Here is an 11,429-nt window from a genome sequence, read left to right as displayed (position 1 = left end):
CACATAAACGAAAATAAAATCCATAAGATTTAAACCCCTAGGCTTTTCCTTAGCCGCACTGCTACCACTCAATCACTCCAACATGCTTTGTGACATCGAAAACTCAAATATGCTATCCCTTGCCTCATTTGTTTTACTTTCCCACATGCCTGTGGCCCTAGCAGAGCAAGGGAAACAACTACTTCAAGGTCTCAGAGCGAGTGACGTCACCGATCGTAATGCCACCAGCGCGCACCGCTAACTAGCTAGCCATTTCACACCGGTTACCTTTTGACCTCCTCCTTTTCCGCAGCAACCAGCGATCAGGGTCAACAGCATCAATGTTGCTTCCATCCCTCTCCTTGCCCCTACCTGGGCTCGAACCAGGGACCCTCTGCACACATCGACAACAGTCACCCTCGAAGCACCGTTACCCGCCGCTCCACATAAGTCGCAGCCCTTCTACCAAAATAGTTTACTAATGTGATGATGGTTTCCCCATTACCTTCTGTGGACATAGCCCTTCCTTAACTATTATTAGTCCCTCTGATCTGCATTTAATCTGGACCCCCATTCTACACAGTGTATCTCTTCCTACTAAATTAACTGGAATTTGTTCTGACACTAATATATGTACACGTAGCTTTTTCCTGCTTTTTGTTCTACTGGAACTGTCATATGTATTACCTACGTTTGTCATGAAAATTCTACTGGCTGTGCATCTTTGCCTGACATGGGATTGGTGAGAGGCATAATTTGGATTTACACATGAGTAAGTTGCTCCAGTATCTATCATCATTGGGGTGCCTCTATTCTTCACCTGAACCTTTAGCATAGGTTCTTCATCAGCCTGCATAGTTACTGCCACTAGCTGACCCTCCCCTTTAGGATTCTCTGGGCACCCCTAGTATCCATTATTTTTCTGTTTTTTTTATTGTCCTTCTGTGTCTTAAATTAGCTTTTTCCAGATAATAATAATAATAACATGCCATGTAGCAGACGCTTTTATCCAAAGCGACTTACAGTCATGCATGCATACATTTTTGTATATGGGTGGTCCCGGGGATCGAACCCCTGGCGTTACAAGCGCCATGCTCTACCAGCTGAGCTACAGAGGACCACAGATGAGCGTATAGTGCCTTTTACTGACAATGTTATAATTGTAGCCTATTGCATTACTTTAGTTTAAAATATAAGTTTGTTTATTCAACAAATCTAGAACCCACTATAAGTTGGTGCTATTCCCTCAGCATAATAGCCAAAGCTCCTTGCATCCCCTGGTTCACGTAACGAAAATAAATTATCGTTCTAGAATTCACCAACTATTCGCATACATCACTGGTGTCACGCAAACCACAGAACAAAGCAACAACAACCAGAACCTGTCACATAAATGTCCTCCATCCAACTATTCAAACTTGCTTCAAATATCTCTTTCAGCTCGACACAGTCAAGCAAGTACGACTCTCTTTTACCCGAGAACTAGATCATGGCATTAGTAAAGTCTATTCACAGCCCATCAATAACTAATAGTATATTTATATTCATATTAATAAAAGACCTTACTTTTATTCCAGTCTTCCTAAACAATTCAAATTATGGCCATAACTCTATCGCAATTGCCAGTCCGCTATTCAAATGTATGTAACTGTCCTTTCTGATTAGACTATAGTTACTCCTCCCTCTCTCCCGTTGAATAAGTGAGTCCTTCAGTCTGAAAAGTCTCAGGCTGCTAAATCGTCCATTCTTATCCTGACTGTTCCGTCAATCTAAACAACCCACAACCATAGTTGAACTATACTTAAAAAACCCTAGACTCTAATCAGCGATGCAGAATCTATGCTTTATTGAAATGACAAGTTAATCCTCCTTTATTCCAATGATAATGGTCAGTAGTTTTAGTATCTGGCACATACCACACTTTATCAGAAAATAGCTTTGAAGGACACATATCTCACACACTCAACGTAAACAACTTAGCAGTCAACGAGTCAAACCCACATTCATTGATTTGGAAACAGATCTAATAACCTAACCAAATGAATTATATTTTCCCCCTAATATACTAAATTCCTTGACTATATCACCTCTGCTTCTGAAATAATAGATAACTTATTATAATGCTTAATTCTACCACATGCCCTATGTACTTTCTCTCATCTCCACGTAAGTCTACGTGTTTGGGCGTGCAAGTCAACAACTATAATTTTATCCAATCCCTCGTAATAAATTACACTCCCATAAAATTCATTCTATTCTAATATATTCACATCTACCAAACCATTAATGTTTCTAAAGATTCTTTATTGCCACAAATCAATTAATCACAATCTAGTCTCAGCGGAACGAACAACAAATTACCCAAATCCTTCCTCTCAGTCATAGAATCCTCCCAGAATCGTATATGCTGGTCACTATTCCCTGATCTTACAAAATTCAATGACAGGCATTGTTGTACGAAACTCCCAGATATAATTTACAAGAATAGCTTATTATTCCACCGTATATATAATTATCTTACACACCTCTATATCTCATCATTCAAACTTCAGAGTGCGACTTACTTACACCATTTATACCACTCTTATTAAATATTTATACAATGTTATTCTCAAACGCGCTTAAATACTATTTGTATAACCTACAGGAATATTTTATTCTATCAGAGGGCCCAAATTTGGAATGTTAACCCTATCCCAGTTATTATTTTACTGTAGTCAATTTATCATAATACTACATCACCTCTAAAGTTTCCAAATATAATGTCAGAAACATACCCTAAAAGATCGATCAAAGTACAATGCATAGACGTCATATGATCCCACCGGTACACGTGACCTGTTCCTCCAACAGGATTTATTCTACCCCTCCTGGTAACATGAATTTTCTACACTTAGTTTGTCAATGAATATCCACACACCATTTATTATTTTCTTTCCTAATGTGAGATTGGGCACGCCCTTTCTCCATCAGACAGAAGCTTCAAACGACCTCAAATATATTTCCTTTCCTTACAGAAAGGCTATTTACTTGCAGGATTTCTTATTATTCTCACTCACACAGATGACCAGCCACTTGTGCCTAAATGAATCAGACAGTTGAATGACTCACAGCCACCCAAGCAAACCATTCACCCACACAAGATGAGCAGACCTACTCTATTTAACACTTTCTCTATATTCTGAAGCCCTTGTGGCTATTTAACCCGTTCACCTACTCAGGATGACCTAACTTTTTTACCTAATCGACCCTGCCTAACTTTGGCATCACCACAACACAGGATGATGCCCCACCTACCCGAGCAGACCTCTAACAATGAATTCCTCATTAGAGCGGTAACCGTAGGTCCCAAATTTAGCTAGCCACCTCCCCGTTCAGCCCTCTGGAGCGCTAATTTTAGCTCTCCAAAGCGGTATCCACAGGATTTCTATTTATTTAGCCCCGTAGGTGATACACTTCCCCCACACACCTGGACTTCTACTACGCTTTCCTAAGTGACCTGTCAATTCGGCCCTCTTTCTCTGATACACTTCCACGACACAGAGAAAGAGCGTTATTGCACAGGATTTCGCCTACCTAAGCAGTCCTCAAGACGATTCACTTCCACTACACGTCTAGAGCGGTATCTGTAGGTCTTTTTAACATGTTATTGTCTGATCGCTCAACCAGCTAGACAGCCGCCCGTGCTGCAATGACCCAGACAGAGCGATCAGCAAGATGAATCAAATGAGTCGACTGAATCGAACAGACGGAACGAACAAATGAATCATATGATTTGAACAAACGGTTCAGATGAACAACAGAGTGACATCGACATGTATTCTTAAATCCAAAAGGTCCAGTCTCTAATTTTCAGGTTCTTAAATTTGGAGAGACCTACTTGGTATTCTGCTGCTGAGGCCGGGCCCCGGATCGAACCATACAACTTTATACTATATAAGTAAGAACTTGGCTTACCTATTAAATGCGTCCGCTTTTTGTTTGTATGGTCCGTCCGGCGTTTCTTAACTGCAGATGTACACCGTCTCTGGCCCCCTGTTATCAACTCCTGGCAAGCTCTTCAAATATGTCGTAGAAATATATATGACTCGAAAAGTAGTCAACTCAAACATATCTCACAAGAAACTGGAGCCTGTGAATCCAAGAATTAGACTTTTATTATCTAATAACGAAAGCCGAGCAGTTCCATGAAACGGCTGTCTCTTTGGCTTAGAGCTCCCTTTTATACACACACACAAATACACAAACATACTTCCATGGCATATTCAGTTACCCCCTTACGGCAAATTCCTAACTTTTTCCTATATGAAGCCTCTCATTCTATCATTCTATTGGCTGCGTGGCCTAGGCCCCTTCTTAAAAAAGAACTAAGGTAATGCATACAATGTGTCCATAACAAGCCCATGGGCCACAGTTTGAGAGCCCCTGTGACAGAGCACATACATTCATTTAAACATAGTCATGTGTATTATATTTTACCTTTGACCTCTCCCTACATTTGCCTTAATGATACATAAAATAATACCATAACGTTAGATAAACTGAATTGCACGATATCTCCATAGAACTCACTAATAACTAAAACTCAAATCAACATGCGAACGTTAACTGTCCAATGCTAATATATGTTCACCTGTTTGCTAATCTTCCACTTCGGTTTGACGTTGCCAATACCGGAGCTAACAAACGGGACTAACGTTATTTAGCTCCAGCCACACACTAAAACCTGATTGAATGAAGTAGTTGTCAAAACAGTTAATTAGCCCCTTGCTTTAAAAGTCGCTGCCAGACTTTTGTTATTCTTACTTTGAAATTCCCTCACTTGAATCGAGCAGCCATCTTTGTCAATACATTTTGAGATGCACCACAGTGCAGAACGTTGTTGACTTACATGACGTCGGACGTCATCGGGCTGTACAATTAAAATATATGAGTACAGTTTCAGTATTCAGATAAAATAGTTGAGTTGAGGAAAGGTAAATGCTACATGAACGTTAGGGTAACCCAATACTTTAGAGTCAGGACAACGACTTTCCACGTAATAAGTTTACATCACTCTGTTTTTTTTTACTGCATGACACTGTTAGTGTTTACAGTGTAGTTACATTTGAAAATACAGTTTTTTGTTATTTCATTTTTAACCCCCCCCCCAGAAGGAGATGTCTATGTGTCCAACACATTTCACTTTACCCATAGATGTGCCCTAGCTTCTGATTCTGGCAAGCAGCCAAGGTTAAACAGTGACACCCAATCAGAATTCAGACTCTGCCTGTCCTGAGTAGAATAATGTTTGCCCTAGCAACACTCATTGGCTTGAAATGACTAGTTGCTGGGGAAAATGAAACAACAGAATGTAAGGTGCAGCACATTTGGGCGCTTTAGTATTGCATGAGTTTTAAACCATTCCATTGGTCCTTAAGGTACATCTCCACCCACCTGGGGCATTCCTGGCTATGCAAAACCAGCAGGCCCACTGCTTCAGCCTCTCTCAGTGACAACAGGGAACAACAATTAACAGATCTGTGCAACCACACTAAAAGTGAGTATACAACTTAACTTCCTTACTAATAAAATGTTGCACAACAATCTATTCTACAATATTTGAATAACTGTAGCACAATATTAAGTAGACATTTTATTAATACCAGGTCTGTTAACATTTACGCATAAATAATCATATGATTACATCACTTATCATCAAAATGTCAAAACAATATGTAGCTGTTAACAATCACATTATGCTGTACAGTGTGTTTGTATTTATACACGTTTTAATATTGTAGAACAGTGAAAGGAGAAACATGGTTAGACTTTAGTCTAGTATACTGTACCTTGTTCAAGGGGGCCGATCTTGGGTCAACAACCATCTTATAGCAGGTTGTTGCTGTGAGGGACACACCTGCAGGTTTCTGTCAGTACTGACTAAGGTCGCGCTCCACTGCTTAGACGTTGCATGCGTCAACCATTGGTTGACTGACAGATTGCTAAAACACATGATGTGGTTAGCTGATATGTAAAATACCTATCCAGGCGTTGTAAGATCTGGCGTCAGCAACGTCTGAGCAGAGTAACGCACCCTTTGTGTTCCGACACCTCCCGATTTACACATTAAGCACTGGTTTCAGTTATACTGATTCCACTGAATTATAGTTTGAACTTTTCCTGTCTGTTTACACAGTAGCTGTGATGTTAATGGGAACACGACGTCTAACTGGTCTATCTGGTCTTGACACGTAGCAGCCAGGCAACGGTAGAATAATAACCATGTTTAGATCGTCATTTGATATGCATATGAGTACATTATGTCCACCTGATGTAGGGAATCTAGTGTGTTTATCGACAGTTATACCACATACCATTACTCTTTTTATAGTTTATAGTTTTTATTGTTTGAAAGTCAAATAGCTGAGAAAAATATATAATTTAGTTCATCCTCATCTGTAAACGTTGGAACTTTGCCAAACACTCTGGGATGAGTCACCGAAGAAATGTGGACTTTGAATTTTGTAATGAGGTCATCATCTGTTTCTATGTTTTTGATTGCTGCAGTAGTAGTAATGGCTCAAGGAAGAGGAAGGATTCTGAAGATTCTGTTCCTGTTGATACTCTGTCTGCAAGACTTCACTGGTCAATGCCAAGGTATACACACACACACACACACACACACACACTACACACTCACACACACACACTACACACTTGTTTGTTTGTATCCCATTAGCTTTTGCAGAGGCAGCAGATATTCTTCCTGGGGTCAACAAAAAACACGACAAATAACACAACACTGATAGACAAGGACAGTCACACAAATAAACACATAAATAAATAATAATAATAATAATAATAATAATAATACAATACAATAAAACAAAATATGAGTGTGTTTGTCCCTTCATAGTTCCCGCCATACCATTTGTTTTTTTTTCGTTTTGAACTTGTCCAGAGCGACTGAGTACATTTTTTAAATATATTTTTTTCTTCTTCTCATACTGGCCCCCCGTGGGAATCGAACCCACAACCCTGGCATTGCAAGCGCCATGCTCTACCAACTGAGCTACATAGGGCTATATAATAATAATAATAATAATAATAATAATAACAATAATAATAACAATAATAATAATAATAATAATAATAATAACAATAATAATAACAATAATAATAATAATAATAATAATACAATACAATAAAAAAAAATATGAGTGTGTTTGTGTTTGTGTCCCTTCACAGTTCCCGCCATTCCATGACAAGTTGTTTAATCTTTTTTTTTTTTTTGGGGGGGGGACTTGGGGACTGTGAAGAGACCCCTGGTGGCATGTACTGTGGGGTGTATATGGGTGTATGAGCTGAATGTTATTTGATTATTTGACTAGAAGAAAAGCAGTTAATGTCTCGTCAACTCTCAACCAGGAAAGACACAGACACACATACAGACACACACACAAACATACATACAGTGGGGAAAAAAAGTATTTAGTCAGCCACCAATTGTGCAAGTTCTCCCACTTAAAAAGATGAGAGAGGCCTGTAATTTTCATCATAGGTACACGTCAACTATGACAGACAAAATGAGAAAAAATAATCCAGAAAATCACATTGTAGGATTTTTTATGAATTTATTTGCAAATTATGGTGGAAAATAAGTATTTGGTCAATATCAAAAGTTTCTCAATACTTTGTTATATACCCTTTGTTGGCAATGACACAGGTCAAACGTTTTCTGTAAGTCTTCACAAGGTTTTCACACACTGTTGCTGGTATTTTGGCCCATTCCACCATGCAGATCTCCTCTAGAGCAGTGATGTTTTGGGGCTGTCGCTGGAGCAACCACGGACTTTCAACTCCCCCTCCAAAGATTTTCTATGGGGTTGAGATCTGGAGACTGGCTAGGCCACTCCAGGACCTTGAAATGCTTCTTACGAAGCCACTCCTTCGGGTTGCCCGGGCGGTGTGTTTGGGATCATTGTCATGCTGAAAGACCCAGCCACGTCCTCATCTTCAATGCCCTTGCTGATGGAAGGAGGTTTTCACTCAAAATCTCCACGATACATGGCCCCATTCATTCTTTCCTTTACACGGATCAGTCGTCCTGGTACCTTTGCAGAAAAACAGCCCCAAAGCATGATGTTTCCACCCCCATGCTTCACAGTAGGTATAGTGTTCTTTGGATGCAACTCAGCATTCTTTGTCCTCCAAACACGACTGAGTTGAGTTTTTACCAAAAAGTTATATTTTGGTTTCATCTGACCATATGACATTCTCCCAATCCTCTTCTGGATCATCCAAATGCACTCTAGCAAACTTCAGACCGGCCTGGACATGTACTGGCTTTAGCAGGGGGACACATCTGGCACTGCAGGATTTGAGTCCCTGGCGGGCGTAGTGTGTTACTGATGGTAGGCTTTATTACTTTGGTCCCAGCTCTCTGCAGGTCATTCACTAGGTCCCCCCGTGTGGTTCTGGGATTTTTGCTCACCGTTCTTGTGATCATTTTGACCCCACGGGGTGAGATCTTGCATGGAGCCCCAGATCGAGGGAGAGTTATAAGTGGTCTTGTATGTCTTCCATTTCCTAATAATTGCTCCCACAGTTGATTTCTTCAAACCAAGCAGCTTACCTATTGCAGATTCAGGTCTTCCCCAGCCTGGTGCAGGTCTACAATTTTGTTTCTGGTGTCCTTTGATAGCTCTTTGGTCTTGGCCATAGTGGAGTTTGGAGTGTGACTGTTTGAGGTTGTGGACAGGTGTCTTTTATACTGATAACAAGTTCAAACAGGTGCCATTAATACAGGTAACGAGTGGAGGACAGAGGAGCCTCTTAAAGAAGAAGTTACAGGTCTGTGAGAGCCAGAAATCTTGCTTGTTTGTAGGTGACCAAATACTTATTTTCCACCATCATTTGCAAATAAATTCATTAAAAATCCTACAATGTGATTTTCTGGATTTTTATTCCTCAATTTGTCTGTCATAGTTGACGTGTACCTATGATGAAAATTACAGGCCTCTCTCATCTTTTTAAGTGGGAGAACTTGCACAATTGGTGGCTGACTAAATAATTTTTTCCCCCACTGTATATGCATGGACAAACACAGAGTTTTCAGTAGCCTTTTATCAAGACACCCACTATCAAATCAAGCATTTCTTGTCTGTTTCCACAGTTTCAGGCCAGCCCTCTGACCTGAGGATAGTTCTGCTGGGAAAGACTGGAGCAGGGAAGAGTGCAACAGGAAACACCATCCTGGGGAGGGAGGGGTTTAAGGTGGAGGCTTCTCCAGTGTCTGTGACTGCACAGAGTGAGAAACAGAGTGGAGTGGTGGATGGTAGGAAGATTGATGTCATCGACACCCCGGGAGTCTATGACACTAACATTTCTCCAGAAGAGATGACAAGTGAAATAGTCAGGTGTATAGAAATGTCAGTCCCAGGACCTCACGCCTTCCTGCTGGTGATCAGACTGGGGAGGTTCACAGAGGAGGAGCAGAACACTGTGAAGTGGATCCAGGAGAACTTTGGAGAAGAAGCTTCAATGTACACCATCTTGCTGTTCACACATGGAGATCAACTGAAGGGCAAATCAGTGGAGGAGTTTTTGGCTGAGAGCAAAGAGCTACAGAAACTCATCAATATCTGTGGGGGCAGATATCACTCCCTAAACAATGACAATAGAAGAGACAACACTCAGGTCCCAGAGCTGCTGAAGAAGATAGAGGAGATGGTGAAGAGGAATGGAGGACAACACTACACCAATGAGATGTACCAGGAGGCTCAGAGAAAGATCAACGAGGAAAAGGAGAGAAGAGACAGGAAGAGGAGGAGATAAAGAGAGAGAGAGACAGGAAGAGGAAGAAAGCAGAAGAAGAGAAGAGAAATTGACTGAATGCAAGTGGTCAGCGCTTGCCAGTACGGGCTGCATTGGGGTTGGGAGCCTTGTACGACTCTCCGCTGTCGTTAGCAGCGGGGGCTGCAGCCAGGGGTTGCAGCAGCCGCTTGGAAAGGTATGAAGGCATGGGCATCTATTTCGAATCAGGTTCCACCTCAAAAGAGAAGAAGGAATAAGATTTCCACATCCACCATCTCAGATTGTTTTGAAATGAAGATTAATTATTTTGTTATATAATATAAATATAATTTGATCTCTGAGAAATTTTGCTAATTTATTGCGCCCAAATTGTCCCTTTTTAATTAATAGGATTCATATACTATTCAATAAATATAGTACCCAACATCTGATCTGGATCGACTTTTTTTCCCAACAATGATTAAGAAAAATAATGGTCAAAAGCCTCAGATCAGATGTTGGATATTATGCCTTGCTATGTGGAGGGCGGTCATTTGCATCCCCCAATGGTCCAAATGTGGAAGCTGCCATCTTGCCGATGTGGTCAGTAATGGTTTGAGGACATTCAGAGATTTGAAAGATACATACACATTACCAGGCAACCCTTTTTTAATTTAACAATTTAATTTGTGGTACTTTGAAAAACCATTTTGCTTCAGCTGGCCAAATATTTGAAAGGATAATCTCTGAAAATGCATATCATTCTACTGGAGAGAGTCCTCTAGTCGCCTCACCTTGTAGATAATGATGCACTAACAGACTCACATACTTTATTTTCATTCCAACCATTTGATGTCTATGATGTACTAAGTACTTTACTAAAAGATTGTAAAAAAGTCAAACAAATCCATAGAGGGTGATTCACATAATCCCTTCTTACTTTCACTTATCACAGAACCATTGATATAGTTTAACTTTACAATTGTTTATCCCGAAGGTCTGGAAAGCGACACATAAAGGAGGAGATCCTTCTGACTTAGATAACTACCGTCCAATTTGCAAATGATCTTGCCTTTCCAAAGTTTAGAATCCCTGACCAACTGTCAGCTAAGAACTTTTTAAACTTGTCACTCTATTCTTAATGTGCACCGATCCGGTTTTAGACCTGGACATAACACAGTTTCAGCTGCTACGCTTGTTTTACATGTGTTCAATTGCTTAGATCAGAATAATTATTGTGCTGCCTTTCCAAGGCCTTGGACACTATTGACCATCACACTCATTCAAAGGTTGACTGAAATATGCCTGAATCAGGCTTCTTGAAAGTGGTTTGAGAATTATCTGTCAGACAGGACCCAATGTGTTATTTCTGATGGTGTCAAGTCTAGTTTCTTGGTACTGGGACCTGTTCTCTTTACTATTAATATAAATAATATTGGTCTATCTGTTAAAACTTGTATTAGTCATCTGTATGCAGACATCACTGTTATGTATGCCATTGCTCCAACTGTTGACCTTTGGATGCTGTCTACCATAGCGCCCTTCGCTTTATCACAGGTGACAGTTTTAATACTCACCACTGCATCCTGTATTAAAAGGTTGGCTGGTCCACATTAAAGTCCCGTATATCACTTCATTACTCCCTTTTTGTTTACAAAGCTCTACTACACAAG

General features: G+C 40.3%; 1 protein-coding gene across 1 annotated transcript in view; it reads left to right on the top strand.

Annotated features, from left to right (window-relative positions):
* Positions 1-5,482: 5,482 nt before the first annotated feature.
* LOC121553862 (GTPase IMAP family member 4) overlaps positions 5,483-11,429 on the top strand; it is a gene marked incomplete at its 3' end in the record, with an annotated part of 40,659 nt that continues 34,712 nt past the window's right edge. The window contains exons 1-3 of the mRNA XM_045214215.1: positions 5,483-5,518; positions 6,529-6,618; positions 9,137-9,563. Coding sequence (XP_045070150.1) covers positions 6,537-6,618; positions 9,137-9,563 — 509 coding nt within the window. The remainder of the gene's footprint in view (positions 5,519-6,528; positions 6,619-9,136; positions 9,564-11,429) is intronic.

Source organism: Coregonus clupeaformis, unplaced genomic scaffold, assembly GCF_020615455.1.
Source record: "Coregonus clupeaformis isolate EN_2021a unplaced genomic scaffold, ASM2061545v1 scaf0217, whole genome shotgun sequence".
NCBI classification, from domain to species: Eukaryota; Metazoa; Chordata; class Actinopteri; order Salmoniformes; family Salmonidae; genus Coregonus; species Coregonus clupeaformis.
Note: the sequence above shows the minus strand (reverse complement) of the source record. Positions and strands in the feature narration are given on the sequence as shown.